The following is a 26360-nucleotide window of genomic DNA, read 5'->3' as shown; positions in this document are numbered from 1 at the left end:
CTTGAGTCTCAGTCAGCCCTCATTGTCAGCCACACTCACAGAGTCCAGTCTGATCACATGCTCATTCAGTCCCAGTCCAGCTGGCCTTGGTGAGCTCCCATTAGATCAGTCACACTGTCTCAGTGGGTGGATGCACCTATCACAGTCCTGACTCCTTGCTCATGTTCTCCCTCCTTCTACTCTTCTTCTGGGCTTTTGGAGCTCAGTCCAGTGCTCCAATGTGTCTCTCCTTTTTGTTCTTTTCAAACCAGAACCTGAATTTAATCTCCTTTGTCTAGCCCTTTTTCTGGTTATTATCCATAATAACTGGTAACCAACATGTTAAATAAAGACAAGCGTCTATAATTCATTTTGGGGGAATGTGTACGTAGTTTTCTATGCTACTTCCTGTTGATTAGGGGCATTGATAATATTATGGGGATCAAAAAATACCTTAGGCGTATGGTAACATCCTGACTAAATATTCTGTTAGGCTGGATCATCTCAGCCAGCAGTCTTGAGGCTGTTCTGAATATACAACTCAGAGGAAACTGCTATACAGGTGCTCTGAAACTATGGATCACCTGGGAAATCTGTTACCGTTGGAAATTTTTCAGGGGGTCTTCCTTGATTAAACCTTATTTTTCTTCTTTTTTTTAAATGTCTTTTTTTGGTTTTTTTTGTTTTTTTAATATTTATTTATTATGTATACAATAGTCTGTCTGTGTGTATACCCATGTCTTTTTTTAGATTTATTTAATTATTATGTATACAACATCCAATCTCCATGTATGCCCACATGCCAGAGGAGGGCAGCAGATCTCATTACAGATGGTTGTGAGCCACCATGTGGATGCTGGAAATTGAACTCAGGACCTCTGGAAGAGCAGCCAGTGCTCTTAACCACTAAGCTATCTCTCCAGCCAAGCCTTATTTTTCTTAATCCAGAATGAATTCAGAGTGTATCTCCTGTGGAAATGAATGCAAAACAACTTCTTCATAGGAACATATCTTTTGACTTAAATTTTGAAGTGAAGGCATTTTCAAAATATATAAGTTGGATTAATACAGCAGCGTTTATAATAATAATTTTATAATAATAAAATGTCTTTCAGCAGTTGTTGTTACTTCCTCAGCAGTCAAACATTCAAAGAAACACAATAACATACAGCATTCAGATTCTCTCTGCATTTTCAATCTTTACGTTGATTTTTTTATTCTGTTTCTTTTATTTTTACATTTTTCATTTTGTAAGGCAGGGTTTTTGTGTATCTTTGGCTGTCATAGAACTCTTCTGTAAACCAGGTTGGCCTCAAACTCTTAGAGATTCATCTGCCTCTATCACCCAAATCCTGGAATTAAAGGTGTGTAATACCACTGCCTGGCCTCTAGTGGCTTAGTTTTACCTTCTGGTCTTCAGACAGGCTTTATTTATGAAACATAAATATCACTATACCCTTTCTCTTTAATTGTCCATAGTTTTGTTTTCTAGGCATATACTTTGGCAGCCCTCAGTTCACTGGTGCCTTCCTTCTCTAACTGACCTGAGTGCCCAGGTTAGGAACCAGATGGTCACTGTCACTATATGGATGCATAAAGCCCTGGCTGAATTCTCTGGGACAGACATGCTCAGTTGTCAAGGTCACCCATTTGTCCTCTGGTCTGTAATTTGACTTGACTGCTTCTTGCATAGTGTTTGGGCAAAACTTCTGGTACATACATTCAACTCCTTCCCAGAAATATTCTTTCATACTCAGTACACGTATCTACTTGGTTCCCATGCACTAAACCCTAATGAAATTTACCATGAAGTCCTAAGGCCAAGGATGTGATTGCTAACTTCTACTGTGAAACAGATATTTCCCCTTTTTTAATCTTGGGTCCAAATTATTTATAATTTGGAATGGTGGGTTAGTTAAAAGCATGGCTGTTAAATATTGTCTACAAACAAAAGTAAGAGAACATAAGAGAAACTTTTGATGGATCAGAATACAAGTGATTTGTTTGCTGTCACCACTAGGTGGTGCCACCAATTAGTGAAAACAATGTGGTTGTTCTTGCTGGCCAACCAAAAACCAACCACAGTCTTGTGTGGCACATGAATGAACAAGTACATATATCCATGAATGTGTACAAACACAAAGGCAAGGGTCTCATGAGTCCACACAGTGTGAAATTGGCTTTAATCATCTGAAACATGTTTGTTTACTTGCTTAGCATAAGCTACTGATGAATGCAATATCTTTGTATAAATTCAGCAATGTGAAAGATATATCACACAGAAAACAAACCTAGGTCATTTTCTTGTGTTGTCTTTCAGTAGTTTAAACTGTGGAATTATAGAGGTCCCTGTTCAATTAATTCTGAAAGGAATTAAATGCTTCTCCTTAAGGAAAGCTAATATTTGAATAACTATTTAAAAAATATATATGTAATGTTATAAAATGTTGCTACCTTAACAATATAGAACATTAAACATATTCAAACTGATGTACTAAACATGAAATATTTAAACAGTGGCCAAAGCATAAATGAAAGCACTAGTGTTTAAGATAGCTTCTTTCACAACAAGAAAACAAAGCATCACAGGTCTAAGATTATTAGATTTTCAGTTTCACATATTTATTGTAATTTGCAAAACAAATGATTATCTGTAAGCAGAGACTGTTCATTTGTTCCCAGCTGCACAGACTCAAAATAATCACACAGAAACTGTATTAATTATAACACTGCTTGGCCAATTAGCTCGTGCATATTTCTAGCTTACTCTTACGTCTTGAAATAACCCATTTCTATTAATCTATGTATCACCATGAGGCTTAAAGATTACCAATAAAGTTCTCTGGCGGCTGTCTCCTTAGGCTGCTACATGGTGTCTCCTTGACTTTCCCTACTCTCTCTATATATCTATTCCAGTCTGACTATATTCTGCTGTCATATAGGCTGAAGCAGCTTCTTTTACAACCAATGGTAATAAAACATATTCACAGCATACAGAGGGAAAACCTATATCAATTATGTGGAGTTAATTCTTTTATCATTTTACTCTTCTAAAAACCAAATCCATTAAAATGATGTGTTTTTCAAAAACTGCAAAAGATGCTGGGCATGTTCAATTTGCAGCATAAATTCAAAACAATCTTCAGAAAACTCCCACCAAATTGTATCTGAAAAGCTGATTACAAACCTATGTGAAATGTGGAAAAATTCAGAATTTTCAGTAAGATTAAGAAGAAATGGTACACACAACGTTAAAGATGTTCTTAAATGAACAGTTGTTCGGAGTTATTCTAACCTCAAAATAAGGCTTCTTTTTAACTAGCCCTGACTGCTGTCTATCTCATGGCTGTGAAATCACTGTATAGAATTGCACTCTTTAAGCTGTATTTTAGATATATGGGAGTTTTCCCACATGTGTGAAGTACCCACAGAGGCCAGAAAGAATCAGATCTCTTGGAACCTGAGTTACAGAAGATGGTGAGCAACCATGGTGTCTAGCAACCTAAGCTGTGTCCTCTTCAACAACACCCATTGCTCTTAATTGTTAAGCTATTTCTAAAGTAACATTTTTTAAAAAATTATTTTTAAACATTTTAATTAAAATGTATTATATGACGTTCAACTTTTCTTGTCCTCTCTCCATTCCTTTCCAAATTCTTCCCTTCTAATTCTTGTTAAGTATGTGTGAATAAGTATGTGCACATATATGAATAAAATCTCCTAGGTCTGTTTCTATTGGTTGTGTGCTATGGTTTGAGGACAAAAGATGCTCTTGGATACATAAATAGGGAGCACATGCCTGCCTGAGGACAACTCACACACTTGCAGGAGAATTTTACTCTTTATTGAGCAACTTGAGTCTGACCCTAGGCTGCCTTTGACAGAAAACATTATCAATAATAGGAAGAATTGAGTGGTAAATAACTAACCCAACACTTGCTGGTGGCATGTCCTTGAAGTTCAAGAGCTGCAGGAAAGACTATGAACACTGTCCTGAGTCAATCACAGTCCCCATAGGTTCCATGGGCCTCCTACCATATATACCCCATTGATCCTTTCACCTTGGTTGACTTTGAAATCCTGAAATTCCTCCATCCATTTCCTAAGTATTATGGTTACAGGCCTGTACTACTCTGCCTTAGTTGGCATCAACTTCATCTAGCGAGTCATTAGAATGTTGGGATGACTAAGATGAGTAGGTACACTTAAGTATATTCAAAAATCACTTATCTCTGTGTGTCTGACTTTCACCATCTATAAAATAAGAAAGTCCTCTACCCTAGTCCCTTGATGAATTATAGTAGAGTCAAAGATAAAGAAACAATATTGTTCATAGTCTGAAGTCAGTGAACTTTATAAAATGAGGCAATTCTCTGGCATATAATTGTGGTCCTGAGCAAGTGTTATAATTGTTTAGTACCCAGAATGAACAAATAAAAGAATGTATGATAGTGTACTTATTTTGCACTACAAAGAGAATTTGTTATTCAAATTATCCCATGTTCCTCTACTCTTTGTATGAAATTAGGCTTACAGTCTGAAAGGAAGATAATAGTTTACTGTTGTAGTATTTCTTCTAATCATATTTGAGCACCAATGAGACAGCTCAGTGAGAAAGGTCTGTGGTGTACAAGGCTAGAAACCTGACCTCAGTCCCCTTAGAAGATCAAGCTATGGTAGGAGATACAGACTTGTTTGCCAACTGTCCTTATTTATTACATATCTACCAGATAAATGAAAATGCGTCTTTAAATACACACATGAGTATTTACTGTTTCTTATAATTACTTCTATTAAGCATTTTAATATTAACATTTTTAAATTGTGTTGACAAAACAGGACACATTCGGAGTGCATCACCCACTCTTGCACTTGTACTCAGGAGGGGTACACAGGAGCATCATGAGTTCTAATGTATCCCTGAATCATTACTGACATCCAAGTCAGGATGAATAACAAACAACAAAATCTCATGGAAAACTGTGAAAATTGAAAAACAAAACCAAGGACAGCAACTTACCTCCTTTTCACAGACACCCTTACTTGAAAAGTATGATCACACACTGTCTGATCTTTAAATACCAATAGAACACTTAGATGATGGGGATACCATTCTACACATTACAGCTGAGAAATACCTATCACTGGGTAAAAGCACAATAGAAGATAAACAAAGGCCACAGAAGGAAATAACGACCACAAAATAAACTTCACTAAATGGATGTGCCACACATATAGCACACTTTAGTATCTACCTCAAATGTTTCAAAATAGAAACCATAATTCAATGTTCTCCAACATCAGTCTTGAGTGAATGTGGCAAGTAATTTACTTCCTTCAAGGCTATGATGAAAAATAATTTTGTACTTTGAATCTGAACACAACTATGATGTCTAAAGTCTTTAGCAAATTGTTTATGTAAATAGGGTTTTTCTCTGTATGAATTTGTCCCTATTTAGAGACCTCAAAATTATATAAATAACCTAGAAAATATTTACAATGCTAGAGATGGGGCTATGGGTTAAGAAATGCTCATTCCCAGGACCAAGGTCACATTTCTAACAACTTCCTGTAATTCCTGTTACAAGAAGATCCAAGGAACCAATGTTCTCACAAAATATAGAATGCACACTCACATACCCACACAAACACAAACTGACATCACATAGCTACAACTAAAACAACCCTTTAAACAATTTTTCACTCATGAACATTTTTCTCTTGTAAGAATTCATTCCTGTTAACACAGGAGTTGAGACATCTAACTGCTTACTTAGAGAGTTTTTCTTCACCATGAATTCGGTCCCGTAAACAGAAAGCAAACACTTAGGCTTGAAGTCGGACAAATTAATCCTCCTAGGTAGGTAGTATCGCCAGATTTAGGAAATGCCGCTCTGCTAGACAAAATATGTCACTGGGGGTAAGCTCTGAGAATTTACATCCACACACCATTTGCAGTTCCCACTCGCTGCTTCATGCTGCAATCTAAGGACGTGAGTTTTTAAGCTCCTGCTTTAGCTGCTATGTCTGACACTTGTTGCTATGCCACTTTCATGGTCATCCTACATCCCTCTGCAACAAGGGCCAAAATAAATGCATTTATAAGTACACAGAGACATTATATCACAACAGAAAAGGAACAAGTACACATCCAAAAGTTACCACCTAAATTTGTTATTTCAAACAATTGAAGAGAAGCATAAAATCTAAAAGGGTTACATTATCATTTAAATTCATAGGGCAAGTGTTACAGCTCTGGAAGGAAAGGTACGCTGACTATCTTGTATCAGGCTATACCTACACCTATGAAGGAAAGGTATCCCGGGATCCCTATACCTGTGAGTAGAAAGGAATCCAGTCTGTCAGGAAGTCAGACTATATCTGAAGTTGTGTTACAGTGGGGAATGATCTCCCTGCTGGATATAACAGTCCTGTTGCTCTCTAAGAGTGATCCCTTTATCCTACATACATATAAGGCTTCATAAAATTTATAAAACTCAGTTTTGTCCATGACTTTGCTTGTGCAATCAATATGAAAACAGACATCATAATGCTTGAACAGATTGTTGACACTGTCATTTTTTTTCTACACAATAGTGTTGGTTATCTGATTGTAAGTGTGTTGGTAAAGATTTTACCAAATAATTTATAAGAAGAAGACTTTAGCTTCTTTTTCAGGTACTCAATGATTATTGCAATATGCCAAGGTTTTATCAGATTGATTGTACACAGAAAGTTTTACTCCTGTATAAAGTGCAAAACATTACCACATTAACAATATTTATAGTCTCACTGCAGCATGACTTTTCTGATGTTTTTGAAGACTACACTGATTAAATTCATAGGGTTTCTCTCTAGTATGGGTTCTCCTATGCATTCAGAGATAATTGTGACATCCAAAGGCTTTACCACACTAATTCCATTCTAGGGTTTCTCTCCAGTGTATTCTTTTTTGCCTTTGAAGATGACTGTGACATGCAAAGACCTTACCACACTGATAACATTCATAGGGTTTCTCTCCAGTATGTATTCTTTTATGCCCTTGAACAAGACTGTAACGTGCAAAGGCTTTACCACATTGATTACATTCATAGGGTTTCTTTCCAATACATGTTCTTTCATTTCTTTGAAGGTGTCTGCCATATGCAAAGGCTTTAATACATTGAGTATATACAGAAAGTTTCTCTCCAGTTTCATTTCTTTCATGCCTGCAACGATAACTGGCACATATAAAAGCTTTACCATATTCAATACACTGCAGAATCTTCATATCTATGTGAAGTTTACTATTTTCTCAATTATAAAGAGGAATCAGATATTAAGGGTTTATTGCTGTGTTTAGACTCATGTTGTGCCCTTTAATTAAGTGTCATTTTGCATCTTTGAAGACACCTGTGATGGTAAACTCCATTATTTCATGGTTCACTTTACAGAAACTTTTATTCTATGATGTTTTTCACATATTTAAAGGGAACTGGATAAAGTCTGAACTTTATGACCTTTACTGCATTCAAAAATTTTTCTATACTGTGAATGATACTACATTTGCTAAATGAATGAGAGCTACTAGAGTATTTACACAGTCCTAGAACTCATAAGGTTTTTCTGTAGTGTGAGTTTGTTGGTATATTAACAGTGATGGTGGAAAACCAATTACTTGCATACTTGAATCAAATTCGGCAAATATACTCAACATGGGGACTACATATCTTCTAACTGTTCTGAGAGAGAGGCATGTCACATTTTTTCCATATCCCTATGCTCATATGCTTCTATCAAGAGCAACATATGGTATACATAGGAAAAGAAGAACAACAAATAAAAGATTTCCCCATTGAATTCTCACAAATTGACTTTCTATTCCTCATAGACTTTTGGTATAGGAATTGAGGGTTATCCACAACTGTCCCTTGACTCTTGATTCGAACTGCTCCTCTCACTAAAATTAGCATAGAAACAAGTATATGGGTAATACAAGCTTTACTATGGACTATTGGCTATTAGAAGGTTAGGGAGTAATACTTATCACCTCTTCAGTAATATGAGTAACATGAAATAAATGGATTGGCAAGTCTACATCATAGTTCTCACGGTACTACGGTTCAAAAGGTGTTATTTGTTAAGGCGGTGTTTCCTTGTTCTCTTTCTTAAAAGAATGCCTTTGAAATGCAATTCACCTATCTGAAATTGAGATCTACTGTTTTGGGAGAATGTAACAATCATCAATGCACTTTAAGCTGTGCTAATTTATGCTGCTGCTTTTGTTTAAAACCTGCAGGACACATTATAATATCATCAGAGGCATATTTGTCGCAACATGCACATGAAAATTACCTGTCATATCTTCTAGAACTTTGACAATGTTCTTCAATATTATGGTCTTCCCAATTGTATCCTAAAATATAGTACCAGAAAATGCATATTATTGAACATTCTGCAAAATTTAAGTTACTATCTCTATTGAACCTTAGAACCATGGCTGACTTATTCATCTCCTTCTTCTTTCTCAATCAAATTACAAAAGAGTATCAATAACCAAGGAACAGTTGTCCCTTTTTTATAAACATGAAGGAAAATTCATGTTTTCCTATAGTAGTGAGGTTCTTATAGGTCTCCAGCATCACATCTTTGTACAGATTCTTCTGGGAAGGATCCAGCAAATTCCACTTTTCCAAAGTGAAGTTGATATGTATATCATCATAGGTCACTGCATTCTAAAATATCCCATACATGTGTACATCAGAAAGCATGGTACTGACAATATTGTAGATGTATACTTCTTTGCAGTACAGTCACATAATTCTGGTGTTCTCCACTCTCATTCCACGACATAGGTATTATAGTGAATCATCAAGTCACTTTACAAGGAAACTGAATAAGAGGTTCAATGCTGTCATTTCTGTATCCTTTGAACGGGACATCACCCATTCTTGCAAGAGAAATGTCTATTAACAAACAGAGAGAAACAAGTAACCAGATCAACAGTATAGAGTACACATGAGAAAATTCCTATGAAGAATTACTAAAAACCTACAAAAGAGAAAAATAAGATGGACAAATTGGGTGTATTGACTCATGCCTTTAACCACAACACTAAGATATACCTACCTCTGAGTTGAATGCCAGCCAAGTCTGTGCAATCAGGTCCAGGACAGGCAGAAGTACATATTAAGACCCTTCACTGCAAAAAGTCAGTCAAACAAATAAAAAAGAGAAAGAATTCAAAGGTTTTTACTGAAGTTCCTACAAAGAGGTATGCGTTTATTCCAGTTCTGTATTCACCTTCCGGAAACCTGAATTGTCCTAATTTAAACTGTAACAGCAATAAAATTCGACAAAAAGGCACTTCATGTTTAAGCAGTTACAAATGGACAGATGAAAACACTAGCAATATAAATATTTGTCATAAATATTACATACAGAGCTGGGAAGATAGCTCAGTAGTGATGAGTTCTTGCTGGTCTTGCACATAGGTGGGCACAATTGCCAGGACTTATATGGGGATCACAACTATCCATTATTCCAAGTTCAGGATTTCTGAGATCACTGTGAGGATCAGGTACCCACGTGGTGCATATACATACAGGCAGTTAAAATAGTCATATTGATTGAAAAAAATCAAACAAACACAACAAGCAGGAGAAGTTCATGTACCTGTATTCCAATGACTCAGAATATTCAAACAGTATTAATGTCATAAATACTTGCCATCCTGAGAATCAGAATGATACCCTCTGCTCAATTTTAAAATCCAAGATGTTCGTGAAGCTCAGCAAAGCAGCACACGCTTGACATGTGAAAAACCTATATTCCTGGGTCCTCACCCAATGATATAAAACAAATAAGACCAAACAAATGTTTATCCACCTTTACTTTCAGGACTTTGGAGTCAGATTCAAAGAGACCTCTGAGTATGAGGTCAGTCTGGTATACGAAGCTACAGTCAGGAAAGTCAGGGCTACACAGACAAACCTTGCCTTGAAAAAACAAACAAAAAATTAAAACAGCAAGCTACCAATTGAATAACAACTGTTTGTACTATATTTTATGTGATGTAGAGATAGAGTCTACAATGGTGGGGAAGACATGACAGCATGAGAAGAAAGATAGCTGATTGTTTTCAACCACAACACAGTAAATATGTGCTGTGGGAGCACATTCTGCTCCTTGAGCCAATAGCCTTTAAGATACCAGTCCACTTGGGCATGATCTCTTATACTGTAAAAACAGCTGTAAATGTGCACCTGCTCTCTTGCTTCCAGCTCCCACTTCAGGCTGCTAGACTCTGTTCCTGTTTGTGCAGAGGGCTGTTTTCCCCTTAAATAAATAACCCTTTTATTATTCATAATTCTGAATTAGGGTGGAATTGTTTGTGACTTATGCCATCATCTAGCACCAGACCATTTGGTTTTAGAACGCCCCCAGCTCTGCTGCACGCCACCAGCTTGGAGTGCACCCAGCTTGGCACAAGACCTCCCTCAGTTGGCCGTGGCCTATGCATGGAGCCAGCAATTCATTTGGATATAGAATTCTCCCAAAGTGATGGCTTTTCTTGCTACAGATCGGCCCTAGTTCTTTATATTTTATCATTACTTGCCTCAGAGCAGCTTCCAATCCCCACGCCCTTGCTCCAGTGTCTGTGAGCTACCACAACACACCACGTGGAAATTCAGACGGGATACAAGCTTTCCTGGGTGCCTGCTGTTATCTTGTTATCCCTGTCCTGCTGTGGCTGCTAACCCATCAGGACCAACCACTGCACACACAGTCTGTGATTTCTATTAAATAACTGATTTTTGATCAAAGCATATCTTTCAGCATTTCACACTAAAATCAGATTAAGACTAGTCACATGATTCCAGGTGTGCTGCCAGGTCCAGCTGGGTTTGTTTCATAGGGGGCTCACAACACCTACTGGCACGTAATGGTTATTGCACCTAATCCAGCTAATTAAACCACAAATAAGATTTAATATTCAAAATATAAATCATAAGTTGCTAATTTAAAAGGGCAATATGTCAGACAACCTAACCATCCAAGGTTTCAATAGCCTCTTTACTTATATCATGGGCAAGGTTTTACAAGACTTATGTGATGTCCCTTCTACATCACTATTTTTTGATTCTAGAGATTAGTCTTGTCCGCAATATTTTTTCTTAAAAATATGGTTTGACAACAGGGCTAATAATGAGGCATTTTTAGAAATGGTACAGTCTTTACAGACTGATACAAGGATTCTCAAAAAAGAGGTTGGAAATCTGAAGAAGGATACAACGAATTTAACTAACAAAACTCAGTCAACTGAGGTAGTTTTAGAAATGGTACAGACTGATATTAACTTATTTAGAGAAGATTCACCACTCCGGAAAAGGATACAGCCGATTTGGCTCATAAAACATAAACCCAATCAATGACAGTGATTGCTGAAACATTATTTGAGAGAATTTGCAATGTTGAATGTATTAATCAGACTCTGTCAGAGGGGTATGACAGATTGACTGATAGAATGTCTCTCTAGGAAGGTAATATGCATGCTATAAAGATTATGTCCAAGGATGAAACATTATCTGTACTGAACAGACTTCTTAACTTTGAATCCTCAATAAGGACATTAGAGCAGAACACTGGACAGGAGATCCAGACATTACAAAAGGCAGTGGTAAACAGATTTGAAAAAAATTGAGAAAAATTATCAAATTTGATGACCAGGAACAAAAGGTAAAAAGGCAAAATTTAACCTCGTTGGTACCTAAAAATCTCTGGGATAGCTTCCCCAGAGTTCTGCCTGCCTTTCCAGTAATAATATCAGAAAAAGCATTTGGCCCCAAGAACCATAGTGTTGTCAAAGAGTATTCATGGGAGACCATATGTGTGACTGATCTAAAGGAAATTAAACAAGCAATTGCAACTTAAGAACTACATTTGTCCTTTTTGGGGGGAAATGGTCAAAACGTGGTCTTTCAGTACCAAAGCAACACCTCAAGATTGACTCAGTTAATCTCAGCAGTCCTAGAAAGTGGACAGAAATTATTTTGGAGGTGCTTTTTTAAAGAGGAGGCAAGAATTTTAGAGCATCAAAAAGCAAAAGGACTTGATATTTCCCTCGATCAAATTCTAGGTGGAGAACCTTTACTCTGATCCTCAGGATCAAGCTCTTTATGATGACCACGCTTGTCCCTATGAAGCACAAAAGCTTTAGAGGGTAGGGACAGGATTCAGGAATCAGAAAAGAGAGTTGAATCATATCTTAGGGTTAAACAGGGTCAGAGAGAACCTTTTAGTGGCTTTTAGCAAAGACTCGCTAGGTCTGTACAAATAGGGGTAACTGACCCAAAAGCTAGACATATAATTGAATCTTTGGCTTATGAGAATACCAACACAGAATTCAAAAGGTTCCTTGGGCCTTTAAAGATCAGATCAGCACTCATAGATAAATGGGGTCTTGCATACATGAATGTCAAGACACTTGACTATGGTCCTGAAGTTTGGGTAGGAAAAGCAATTTCCAAAGGTAAGAGAAGACATCAAAATACCAAATGTATTAATTGTGGTAGAATGGGACATCTGAGAAGGGATTCTTAGGCAACATATTCTTAGGAATAATGTCTCCTCTGCAAATGGAAGAAAGAGGAGGACTCAACCTTCAGGTATATGTAAGAGGTGTGGCAAAGGCCAACATTGGACCAAAGAATGTAGGTCAATGAAAGACAAGGCAACCCAAAACTAATAGGAAATGTCATGGGGGGCCTCTTGAAGGCCCCCAAGACAAATGTGGTCCAGTCATTCCCAGTTACTGTGGAGAATGTGTCTCACCAGGCAAATTAAAAAATCCAATGCCTACTGTTAACAATACTGGTCTGAATGATGGGTTAAATGTGGAGGATGAATCAAAAACTCCAGTAGGACAGAGGAAACATATATTCTGGCAGACTTCTATAAATGATCAAAGACCAAAGCTAAGAGTGTGTATAAATGGCATTTTTACTGAAGGCTTACTAGACATGGGTGTGAATGTAAGTACCATTACTCTAGATCTTGGAATACAAATTGGCCTCTTCAAGAGGTAGATGTCCAGTTCCTGGGAATTGAAGCCCTACCTCAGGTAAAACAAAGCACGAGATGGGTTGAATGCATAGGACCAGAAGATCAAATAAAAAGACTGAGGCCATATATCACCAACAGTGCAATGAACTTGTGGGGTTGTGACATAATGCAGCAATGGAATACCCCAATTAACATTCCTGCAGCCCCAAAAACTTATGTTTCTGAGGAAAATTTTAGAAGGTATTACAGATGATGGACACCAGCCATTCAGGCTGTACAAGAACACAAAGCAATTGATAGACCTTCACAGATACCAACAGCTCTACCTTTAAAATGGTTAACTGAGAAATCAATATGGATTATGCAGTGGTCTCTAGTTGAAGAAAAGTTGCAGGCTGTAGAACAGCTGGTACAAGAGCAACCAGATGCCCATCATATTGCAGAATCAACCAGCCCTTGGAATTCTCAAGTATTTGTTGTTAAAAAGAAATCTGGAAAATGGAGAATGGTGACAGATCTAAGGGCTATCAATAAGGTTATTCAACCTATGGGCCCTCTACAATCTGGAATTCCTCTGCCTTGGCTATTACCAAAGGGATGGCCTCTCATAGCTATTGATTTAAATGATTGTTTCTTCACTATACCTTTACAAGAAAAAGATAGAGAAAAGTCTGCCTTCACAGTACCTACTTACAATAATTCTCAGCCTACTAGGAGATATCAATGGACCATCCTCCTATAGGAAATGAGCAATGTCCCCACCCTGTGCCAATACTTTGTCATACTGCGTTATATATTATTCCTATACCTGATCAAGATACTTATAGACTGTTTACATTTTGAGGACATTGTCCTCATTTGTTACACATTTGTTTTCAGATTATTTAATATTCTGACATGAAGCTTTAGTCTTTAAGTCATACAGGTATTAATTATTATAGGTCAATAGTTGTTCATGTTTGTTGTACATACAGTCAGATCAGTTAGGTTCTTTAGATACACAGAGTTTGTATTCTGTCTAGATAGGTAATCTTCAACCACTTCAAGGATCTTTCGAACATGACATTTAAATAACTTAGCGTTCTGCTGATGTGAAACATGATGCTTTTGACAGCACCAATCCATTCCTAGAGAATTTTGAGCACAGAAGACACTCCTCTTGGAGTTTGTATTCTTCTTGGCAAAACTGGCCTTTGAGCAAGGAATTGCCCATGCCTCAACTACTGACAAGGTACATGGTATGCAGAAATGGATAAGCAGGACTGTCAAATCTTGCCAAGTCAGGGTAAGGTGGTTTTGAAAATTTTCCCGCCTCTGAAAATGGTCCTTAGCCAAAGTTGGTTGCTTCAATATTGTAAAATGAGACATTGGGTGATTGCTCAGGTAGCTAATTTTCTCTGTCATGTATTGCTCACTTTGGAAGCTACTTGATTGTACTTCCTGCCTGCTCAAGTAATATTATTTCCCTTCTCAGGCCTTCAATGTGGTTGAAGAATAGATAGTCATAGTTACTATCCTCTTATGATCTAGCCTAGCCATGTCCTATACAAGTCTTAGACTCCACAGGATAGAATGTTTATTAAAACATTTAGCATATGTTCCCTTCTTAATATTGTTTATGCTGTTGTAATTCTGATTATACTTGATATCTATTCCTAGTATATACAGTTTTGTATTGGGTTTGGAACTCTCCTATTTAAACAAAAGGGGGAAGTGCTGTGGGAGCACAACCTTTAAGATGCCAGCACACTTGAGCATGTTCTTGTACACTGTAAAAGCAGCTGTAAATGTGCACCTGCTCTCTTTCTTCCGGCTCCTGCTTCTGGCTTCTAGACTCTTGCTTCTGTTGGTGCAGAAGACTGTTATCTAGGACAGTGATCTGTAAGTTTTCCTCTTAAATAAATAACCCTTTTATTATTCATTATTCTGAACTGGCATAGGAGTGTTCTGTAATTACACAATCAAATACAAAGTGTAGGAAATGGGTTGTGGCTCTGAAGACTCATAGCACACCCCTAATGAGGAATGAATCTCATCCAGAAAGCCTTTGGCTACTAAAGGTTTCACAAGTAATTGAAATAATGTCACTAGGAAGAGGTTAAAAATTCAAATATGTCATCCTATGTGGAAGGTTTTTCATTCAATTGACTATTTATGATCCAGGTCACTATAGGCTCATGGTCATCCATGAAGAAAATGTATTGATCAACTTCAGTGATTCTCATAGTCTGCAACAGCCCTTTTTCTGCTAAAATAGCCAAAATCTCTTCTGACACTCAAGACAACTCTTAACAGTGACATCTTATAAAATCAGAATACAAGTTAAATCTTTCCAAGAAATGATGGCACAGAATACCACTCACATTCCAAAAGAGAGATAGAGATACATTGAGGAGAAGACTGGACCGAGATAAAACTGAAGCATAGCAGGAGCTGAATAGCTAATAGTTTGGCAGGAAAAAATTGATAGGCAGCATTGGCAGGGAAAGAGAAGAAATGGAAGGAGAAATCAGGGTGGGGAGGAAGGAGGAACAAGAAAATGAGAGGACACCAGTGGCCAGACACCGAGCTACAAAGCAAGCCATGGAGTAAGAAGTAAAAAAGGTATATAGACTAGAAAAAGATAAAAGCCCAGAGACAAAAGGTAAATGGGATAAATTAAGAAATGTTGGCTAGAAACAAGCTAAGCTAAGGCCAGGCATTCATAAGAAAGAACAAGCCTCCATGTATATGAATTATTTGAGAGCTCGGTGGCAGTAAAATTATGAATAGGACAGAGGTTGTTTAAATCAACAAGTCACTTCTTTTCTCTCAGTATGCATAGAAGCTACCAGGAAACTAGGCAACCTACAAAACAGTCTAGAAGAAGCTGATGGCTCTTGATCAAAAAGCACATACATCAGATGCTACAGTTTTCTGTGGGTCTAGGTGTGGAGTTAGAATTACTGCTCTAAGCAAAGAACAGACCTGGGCCTCTACGTTATCAGTTTCGGGTGCTATACTGTTATCAGCCATTCTGATCTTGGGGTAAAACCAGAGGAACAGTTTGGGCAGGTAGTAATTCTATGTCCTTGGAGATCTGTGAATATCTTAAATAGGATGCTCTTTGCCTAGACCCTAAACACCAACCAAATGCTGGCTGATAAAGATAAGTGCAGGAAGGCAAATTTCTGCATTTACTTAGCAGAGGAACAAGGCTTGGCAGTGGGAAACTGATCAAATTTCACAGAGAACAGAGGAATTTCGGGCTCTGACCTTACATCCTAGGGGAAGAGAGAACCCAAATGTGGGAAATATTTATTTTAGTAGAAATTCTTCCAGCCTCCCACAGCACTTTCTGTTCCTCTTCCAAGACACATAGCCCTTTTTATACAAATTCCAATACACACTGATTGTACAGTACAGCCAAACCTTTGCTTCAAATCTGGGAAGTCCTGCAGCCAAACACACAGGTCACATTCAAAGTGTAACTGTTGTTACTGTACAACTGTTAGTAAAGAAAAGCAGAGCATGAATTCTAAAACAAAGAGTGGTCAATGGTAGGGCTTATAGGCAGGAAAATGAATGTGGGCATGATGTAGTCATAATCATAAAGAATTATTTTTAAAAGTTGAAACAGAATTCATGTCCATGTATTCTACAGACCAGGGATTTGTATGAGATCAAACCAAGGATTGCTTATATCTTTTACCCCCGTGGCTATACATCTTAAGCAAGGAAAATAATAGTCCTGTTAGTCAAGGCCCCATTTTACCCAGATCTTCTATATTTGTTGAACTAGTTCAACTACAGCAATTTGATTTAATGATATCCAACACCTTTCATGATAAAGATCTTGCCGAGAGCAGGGATACAAGCAACATATCTAAACATAATAAAGGCAATATACAACAAGCCAACAGCCAACACCAAACTAAATGAAGAAAAACTCAATGCAATTCCACTAAAATCAGGAACAAGACAAGACTGTCCACTCTCTCCCTATCTATTTAATGTAGTACTTGAAGTTCTAGCTTGAGCAATAAGACAACAAAAGAAAATCAAGGGGATACAAATTGGAAAGGAAGAAGTCAGACTTTCACTACTTGAAGATCATATGATAGTTTAAAATAAGTGGCCCCAAAAATTCTGCTAGGAATCTCCTACAGCTAATAAATACCTTCAGTAATATGGAAGGATACAAGATTAACTTAAAAAATCAATATCAGATATACAGATGATAAATAGGCTGAGAAAGTAATCAGAGAGTCATCACACTTCACAATGGTCACAAATAACATAAAATATCTTGGGGGTTACTCTAACCAAACAAGTGAAAGACCTGTATGACAAGAAATTTAAATTTTTAAAGAAAGAAATTGAAGATGATATCAGAAAGTGGAAAGATGTTCCATGCTCTTGGATAGATAGGATCAACATAGTAAAAATTGCAATCTTACCAAAAGTAATCTACAGATTGAATGCAACTCTCATCAAAATTCCAGCAAAATTCTTCACAGGTCTTGAAAGAACAATACTCAATTTTGTATGAAAAAAGAAAAAAAACCCAGAATAGCCAAAACAATCCTTTACTAGAAAGGTACTTCTGGCATCATCACCATCCCTGACTTTAAGTTCTACTATAATGCTATAGTAATAAAAACAGTTTGATATTGACACAAAAACAGACAGATGAACTGAAAAAATTGAATCAAAGACCCTGATATTAATCCACACACCTATGAATATCTGATTTTACAAAGACTAAAATTATATAATGGTAAAAAAATATCTTGAACAAATGGTACTGGCATAACTAGATATCAATATGCACAAAAATGCAAATAGATTCATATCTATCCCCATGTATAAAACTCAAGTCCAAATGGATCAAAGACCTCAACATAAATCCAACCACACTGAACCTCATAGAAGAGAAAGTGAGAAGTACACTTAAACGCATTGGCACGGGAGACCCCTTCCTATATATGACACCAGTAGCACAGACACTAAGAAAAACAATTAATAAATGGGACCTCATGAAACTGAAAAGCTTCTGTAAGACAAAGGACACAGACAACAAGACAAAACAGCAGCCTAGAGAATGGAAAAAAATCTTCACTAACTACACTTGAGACAGAGGATTGATCTCCAAAATATACAAAGAACTCAAGAAACTAGATATTAAAATACCAAATAATCCAATTCAAAAATTAGGTACAGATCTAAACAGAAAATTCTCAACAGAGGAATCTCTAATGGCTAAAAGGCAGTTAAGGAGTTCCTCAACACCCTTGGCCATCAGGAAAATGCAAATCAAAATGACTCTGAGATATTACCTTGTGCCAGTGAAAATGGCTAAGATCTAATGACATTTTATGCTGGGAAGTATGCAGAGTAAGAAGAACACTCCTACATTGCTGGTGGGAGTGCAAACTTGTACAGCCACTTTGGAAATCAATATGGCGGCTTCTCAAAAAATTGGGAATCAATCTAACCCAAGACCCCGCAATAACACTGTTGGTCATATACCCCAAGTATGCAGATTCATACCACATGGACATTTGCTCAACTATGTTTCTAGCAGCATTTTTGTAATAGAAAAAACCTGGAAACAGCCTAGATGCTCCTCAACAGAAGAATGGATAAAGAAAATGTGGTACATTTACACAATGGAATATTATTCATCTGCTAAAAACAATGACATCTTGAAATTTGCAGGCAAATGGATGGAACTAGAAAAAAACCATCCTGTAACCCAGACACAGAAAGACGAGCATGGTATGTACTCTTTCATAAATATGAATATTAGACATAAAACAAAGGATAACCAGCTTACAACCCCAGAGGACAAGAAACAAGGAAAATCCTCGGGAAGGGGAAGTAGGTAAGATATCCTTAGTAAATAGGCAGCAGTATGGGGGAGGGGATTGGTAGAGGAGTGGGAAGAAGAGTAGAGCAGAGGAGAATATGAGGGATTGAGAAGATCAAGTTGGGTAAAAGACAAAAAGGAAGATCTATGAAAGAGATACCTTGAAAAAGGGAGCCATGATGGGGTTAGCAAGAAACCAAGCACAAGGGAAACTCCCAGAAAACCACAAGGATGACCCCCACTAAGAATATAAACATGAGTGGAGGGGGCACCTAAACTGCCCTTCCCATGTAAACAGATTGATGACTACCTTAATTGTCATCATCCAATTACTGATGGAAGCAGATGTAGAGATCCACAGCTAAGCACAGGACCAAACTCCTGAGTTCAGTCATACAAGGGGAGGAGCAACAGTATGAGCAAAGGGATCAAAACCATGATGGGAAAAGTCACAGAAACAGCTGACTAGTTAGTGGGAGCTCACTGACCCCAGACTGACAGCTGAGGAAACTGCATAAGACGAAACTAGGCCCTCTGAATGAGGGTGACAGTTGTGTGGCATGGGTAGTTGGTTGGATCACTTGCTATGAAACCAGTATTTATTCCTAGTGCATGAACTGGCTCTTTGGAGCCCATTCCCTAAGGAATACCTTGCTTAGCTTAGATACAGAGGGGAGGGCCTTAATCCTGTCTCAAGGGATGTGACAGACTTTGTTGAATTACTATGAGAAGCCTCACCCTCTCTGAGGATTGGATTGGGGGTGGTGTGGGGAGAAGGTGGGATAAATGATAGGACAGGAAGTAGAAGGAATTTGAATCGGTAGTAAAATAAGATTAGTTTTAAAATTAAAAAAAAAGGATCAAAAGAAATGCCTCTGGCATGTTCATCTTGTACCACAAAATTTCAGTTGGAAATCAAGGAAAAGGCACTATGAAAATAGCCATGATACCTGTCAATTATGATTTTTCTCCTAAGATGTATCAATGTCACAATTCTTATAAAAACAAAGGACAGAGAAAAACAAATACAGAAAAATATCAACAAAATGTTACCTGTCATCACTGTGGTCATTGCTCTTACTTGGACGGCTCTGTTGAGCTGTTTTCAGCTCAGAAGAAGTCTGTTCTTGCCTCTTTGCAGGCTGGCTCAGAAGGTCAAAGCTATTCATCAATCTAACTACAGGGCAAGGCTAGTTCAAGCCTCTCCACTATTTCTTGGGGTCTTAGCTGGAGTCATCCTTGTGGATTACTGGGAATTTCTCCAGTGTCAGGTTTCTTGCTAGTCCCATAATGGCTCTCTCAATCAAAGTATCTCTTTCCTTGCTCTCATCTCTGTCCTTCCTCCACCTCAACTATCCCATTCCCTCAAGTTCTTTTCTCCTCTCCCTTTTCCCCTCCTCTTTCCTTTCTATCCTCCCTTCTCCCCTGACTCCCATGCTCTCAATTTTGTCTATTTCCCATTTCCAGGTGAATCTGAGTCTGTTTTTGCTTAGGATTAACCTTTGAGGGTGGGGTGGGGAGATAGGCTGTGGGGATGGGAGGTGGGGAGTGAGGGTAGGGTGGGGAGATAGGTTGTGGGGATGGGAGGGGGGAGGGAGAGGGAACTGGGATTGGTAGTAAAATGCAAAAAATAGATAGTTTGTTTTCTTTTTGAAAAAAGAAAAATCAAATAAATTAAACTGAAGAAAAGGAGGAGGAGAAGGCCAAAGCTCCTCCCATTCAAGACAAGAAGGAGTTTATTTCAACTATCCCTGGCCTGTCTCAGGCCTGTGACATCACTGTCACAGAGAGAATTTCCTTCTTCTCTATTTAGGTTGAACTGGTGTAATTACAATAATTTGGTTTCACAAATACTCAATTCTTTTTTTTTTAAACTCAATTCTTTATCCAGATTCTTGATCATCTGGTCTTTGAACCTAAGAAATGCCAGTGAAAACATGTATTAATCATCAAAAACTGATTACATCACTACTCATTCCTAATGTCAACTACTGTCAAAGCAGGAAAGTTCTCACCCTCCTTAATGCTCACCCGTTTCTCCGCTGTGACTACACCTATTTTACAATTTGTCAGTGAACTCAGTTCACACACAGGTCCCACTTCATTTGCAAATTCACATTAAAATCTAGAGAAGTTGGAGAATACTCATTCACTGGTCTATTTTCCTCCCAAAGAGCAGTCAAGGACAGTTTAGAAGGAATTGTAGGACCATCTTCCCAGCACTGGGCCACAGAGGCAGCATTAGGTGTTCAAAGCTATTCCCAATTGTATAGTGTGAGGTGAGCCTGAGCTACAGGAAACATTGATCTGAACCAGGGGTTCTCAATCATCCTAAGACTGGGACCCTTTTAGACAGCTCCTCATGATGTTGTGACCCCCAACAACAAAATTATTTTCACTGCTACTTCATAACTATGTTTTTGCTACTGTTATGAATTACAATATAAATGAATTACAATGTGTTTTCCGATGGTCTTAGGCCACTTCTGTGATAGGGTCACTTGATCCCCAAAGGAAGATGTGACCGCTGAGGTTAGGAACCACTGCTCTAAATTGATATAAATAAATACATAAATAAATAAAAAGCACTAAAGAAAAAATGGAATGAAATTCTTAAAATAGTAAAATATTAAAAACCAGAACAATAGATGTAATGCATTTTTAAAAGTGAATTTTAAAAATGATACCAAGAATTGATGTTTGTAAATGATAAAAATAATTAAAAGAACACTTAGCTCTACTGACTTTAAAATGGAGTAGGCACTACCCTGGTAGAGGGAATGCCATTCATAAAAGTGTGTGTATGACTTTGTCCGATGTAAATGTTAGCCATAGAGTGTTGTAAGCTAACACATGGAGCTACAGCCAAAGGCCTGTGTCTCAAAACTCTCAGCTGAATTAGCTGTGTCAACCAGACTTGCACACATCTGTACAGGAGAGTTTGCTAATTAGAAACTAAATACTTAGTAGTTCAAGATAACCTTCCTAAAATGTACACCCTCCAATTCTATCTGTCTTCAGTCACATGGAAGGAATTAATACATCAGGGAAATTACAGAGAAAGTCACTCTCTATGCCTCAGCAGTCCCTCATTGTAATGGAGACCCCTGCAGCCCACTGCCTTCAATTTCAGTCTGTGATCTAGCTGCTGTCTAGTCTGTTTCCCCCTACAGTGTGGACAGTACACTGTTCCTCCTCTTCTGGTCTGAAGGGAGAATCCGTGTTCCACACACAAACCCTTTCCCTGTTCTGTAACAGACGGTCCCCTATGTGACTCAAACTTGTAATCTTAGTACTCTTGTGCTGCAGATGTGCAATGCCAGCTTTAGTGTGGTTAGTCAGGAGCATAACAAGGGCAATGCCCTGCGGGGTACAGACAGAGTCCAAGTCCACCTCAAGGAACATAGAAGACCTTGACTCAAAAGTGCTTTTCTAAAAGACTGGAGATGGCCGCTGTTGTAGAATTACTGTACCTTTACATCACACCAGGTCTTTATGTTAGTTGTGACCCTGTAAGGGTCCCTTGAGCAGCATTTAAAGGGATGGACCTTTCTGCTGGTTGTAAATCAGGCTGGTCTCCTTTGTTACGAGAATGTCGCCGGTTAATTCTGGGTAACAAATATTTACATCTTATACTAATCTCTAACAAGTGTGCTTAGCAATTACTTATCTTTGGGGTATTTGGGATGCAACCCTCCCTTACCTTAATTCTACTTTGTGACTTCATGTCTCCTAAGAACTGGTAAGTCCTCATGCCATCAGTTCTATTACCATCAATTCTACTCTTCCACATCACAGTTTAGCAGTGGAGTGCTACTCTATCAGGAGATACTGCTGACAAGCTCCACAGAACTAACTCCAGGTGGATCTTAAACCTAAATGTTCAAAGTGAAGACCTTCTGGAAGATACTAGAGGGACGAGTGCACTCTGAGTTTGATAAATCTGTGTTCCGTCGACAACACAAGCACTAAGGGCGCAGGCATTTCTCAGTGCTGTCAGCAAAGCTAGTTCAAAGCACAGACCTACTCCCAATGCTCTGCACAGACGAAGCCAGAGTGAAGTTACTCAGAGGTTGCCAACAGGCCCAGCGAATTGCAAAGATCACACAGAACCACACAGGACCACGCAGGACTATGCAGAACCGCACTGGAAAATGCAGGACCAGCTGGACCATGCTGGACCTGGCAGGACCAGGCAGGAGCATGCCAAACTCGAGTCTGGCCACTGGCTCCACCCTGCCAAGGGAGGACCCACAACACTGGCTCCCACGGCTCAGTTGACGCTCAATCTTCTCTGGGGACAGCAGCCGCAAGCTCACCATGTCGTGCTTTTACAGCTCGCCCATGCTCTCTGCTCAGCTCCCCACAGCAAAACTCCCCGCACAGCCCGCAAAACCATTGGCGCCAGCTTCTATTCAAAACCAAGCCTGTAGCTGGCTGACAGAAGGACCCTGTCAAACTCTGACTGGCAGATCGCTGGGAGGGTCTGATTGACTACTTAAGCCTGAGTGACAAGAACACCTCCCATAGGGTTACACTGTTCTTAAAGACACAGTATGATGGTTCCTGAAGCTCCCATCCCAGAAAAAAGATCTTTACTAAATCAGCAGAAATATGCATTTCATTAGCACTTGCCCCTGGTTCCTGTAGCAGATCCCTCTATCATTCTGCTCTCCATAGGCATTTTCCCTTTTGTGTGTTGGAAACATTGTGGCTAGCTAACTTTTACAGCCCACTATACTATGTTAGACTATGTGCTATGTGCGGTCATGTGATGCCCTGTCACACAGGTGGAAGCTCGTCCAGGATATTTAACAACTAAAGAGAGATTTCAGGACACTAAAGGAGGTGTTTCTTATGTGGCTACACACTGAGGTTTGGTGAACTGAAGGTACTTTACCTGGTTGTCAAAGGTCCTAAGCTGGCTCTGTAATCAAATCCATTTCTGAACATGATCGCAAAGTTACAACAAGAAAATTTAGGCACATGTTACTTCAAAGTCATGCACAAACATATAAAGTATAAAAATGATGCAAAGAAATGCTTCTGGCATGTTCATCTTGTACCACAGATCTTAGCTGAAAACCAGGTAAATGACACAGAGAAAGTAGATTGCTTTGAAGCCTATGCAACCTGTCAATCTTGATGTTCGATATAAGAGATGACTGTACCAATGCCACAGTTCTCACAGATACAAAAGTTAGAGAACACAGAAAACATAGAAAAAGTGACTTATCAGCACTCTGTTAGTTGATGGACGGTTATGATGAGCTCTCTGAACCTCAGAATAAAGTTGCTTTTGCCTCTGAACAGGTTGGCTCAGTGGAAGGCCACAGCTGTTTCCATGCAAGAGCAGAAGGAGTTCATTTTAACTAGCCCTGACTGCTGTGTATCTCAGGGCTGTGGAATCACTGTAGAGAATTCCATTCTTTCCTCTTTTGAACCTTTTAAAATATTTTCAGTTATTTAGTGTTTAGCCTGCATGTGTCTGTGCACAGTACTGACAGAGGCCAGAAGAAGGCAGGAGATGCCTGAGACTGGAGTTACAGTAAATGGTTAGCTAGCATGTGGGTCATGGAAATGGAACCTGGGTCCTCTATAACAACACCTAGTGTTATTATTTGCTGAACCATCTCTCTAGTCTCTCATTTTATTTAAAATTTATTTCCATAGATTGTTAATTAAAATATTATATTATTTTCCCTTTTATCTCTTCATTCCCTTCCTTCCCAAATTCTTCCTTGTTAAGTATGAGTGGATCAATGTGAAATACATGAATACAACCTGCTGTGTCCATTTCTGGTGACTGTACATATACAGAAAATTAGCTAACCGTGTTTTATTGGATAAACAGTTAGGAGACTTAATTTCTCAAATGTAGGAGAATTCTACTATTCCGTTAGCATCAGGTGTGTGACCCTGACATATTGTCTTGGATAGGAAACATAGCCAAGAATAGAAAATGTAGGGTAGAAAATTCTCTACCAGTCAAGAACACTAAAGATTCTTTCTGGGCATCAACTTTCCATCCCTAGTGTATTAAGTGTATTCACTAATATCTGTATTCCAATATTGAGTGTTTTGATACCATCTCCTGGCCTCCCTGGCCACAAAAAGAAGAAGAGACTTAGACCACAAAATTTATTTTACAAATTATGTGTGTGGTAGTACAGTCTTTTAGTACCAGCAATCTGGACACAGAGGCAGGAAGACCACTGTGAGTTTTAAAGACTGTGCTACATAGTCCCCCCACACACACACTCACAGGAAAAGAACAAAACTTAGTAATGTACAAGAATAGGAGCATTGGAGAATTGGGGCACTACAACACCTCTTAAAGTCATTTCAAGTGTCTGCCACTGGGAGGGGGAGGAGCTTGAACTTCCCACAGGGCAGGAAACCCTGTCTGCCCTTAGGGACGAAGAGGGAGGAGGAGAGGGAGTGGGGGGAGTGGGAGGGTGTTGGGAGGTGGGGAGGAAATGGAAACTTTTATAATTTAATAAAATTACTTTAAAAAAATAAATAAAAATAAAAATAAATATGTTCAAGCATGCAAGCATATGCCATTAATCCCAGCCATTGGGAGAAACTGAACGTTTGAGAGTGAACCACAACCTAACCATGTGATCTGAACTGCCCATCTTGAGCTGGGCATTATTGAACCCACCAAGCCATAAAGCTGAACAAGCACAGCAGTAATCTACTATCAAATGGAAGAGGTATATGCAGATCAGGTCCAAGCAGTTCTTGAAGGCCCCAGGAAGCTACTTGAAGAAGTTGTGCAAATGCCTATGGTTTCTACTCCTGTTGCGATGCCTTATGGACTTTGGTCTTCTGAGGGCATAATTGCAGCATCAACTAGGTGGCAGCATCTTGAGAGCTGGGGCAAGGTTCTCCAGAAGGCAGTATATGCTCTGAATCAGCATCCAATATATAGTATGGTTTCTCCTATAGCCTGACTCCATGAATCAAGAAATCAAAGGGTATAAAAAGGAATAGTTCCACTTGCTGTCATCTGTAGTAACCACCTAGGAAAGCTTTTGGTTCCTGTTTCTACAACTCTAAATTCTGCTGACTTAAAAGTTTTGGTTCCAGAGTGGGGAGTGTTCTTGCCAGGAGCCACAGCAAGCATTATATTGAACTGGAAACTCAGACTCCCCTCTTGTCATTTTGGGCTTCAAATACCCATAAACAAACAGACTAATAAAGGGATAATACCATTAGGAGTTTTGATATATCTAGATTACGATGGGGAAATTGGATTGCCTCCACAATGGAGGGAAGAAGAATTATGTCTGGAATGCAGGAGATCCTTCATGGTATCTCTTGATGCTACTATGTCCTCTGACTAATATTAGTGGGAAACTATAACAATCTAATCCAGGAAAAATGATAAAGGACACAGACCCATAAGGAATGAAGGTATGGGTCACTTCTCCATGAAAAGACCTAAGACCTGCTGAAGTGCTTGCAGAGGGTAGAAGAA

The 26360-nt window shown here is 38.6% G+C and overlaps 1 protein-coding gene across 1 annotated transcript in view; it reads right to left on the bottom strand.

Moving 5' to 3' along the window:
* The window catches only part of LOC146895926 (uncharacterized), a 76271-nt gene extending 53075 nt beyond the window's left edge, over nucleotides 1-23196 (bottom strand). The window contains exon 1 of the mRNA XM_087897751.1: nucleotides 22902-23196. Coding sequence (XP_087753877.1) covers nucleotides 22902-23196 — 295 coding nt within the window. The remainder of the gene's footprint in view (nucleotides 1-22901) is intronic.
* Between the last annotated feature and the right edge of the window lie 3164 nt (nucleotides 23197-26360).

The sequence above is a fragment of the Myodes glareolus genome, chromosome 1, assembly GCF_982192425.1.
Source record: "Myodes glareolus chromosome 1, mMyoGla1.1, whole genome shotgun sequence".
NCBI lineage: Eukaryota > Metazoa > Chordata > Mammalia > Rodentia > Cricetidae > Myodes > Myodes glareolus.
Note: the sequence above shows the minus strand (reverse complement) of the source record. Positions and strands in the feature narration are given on the sequence as shown.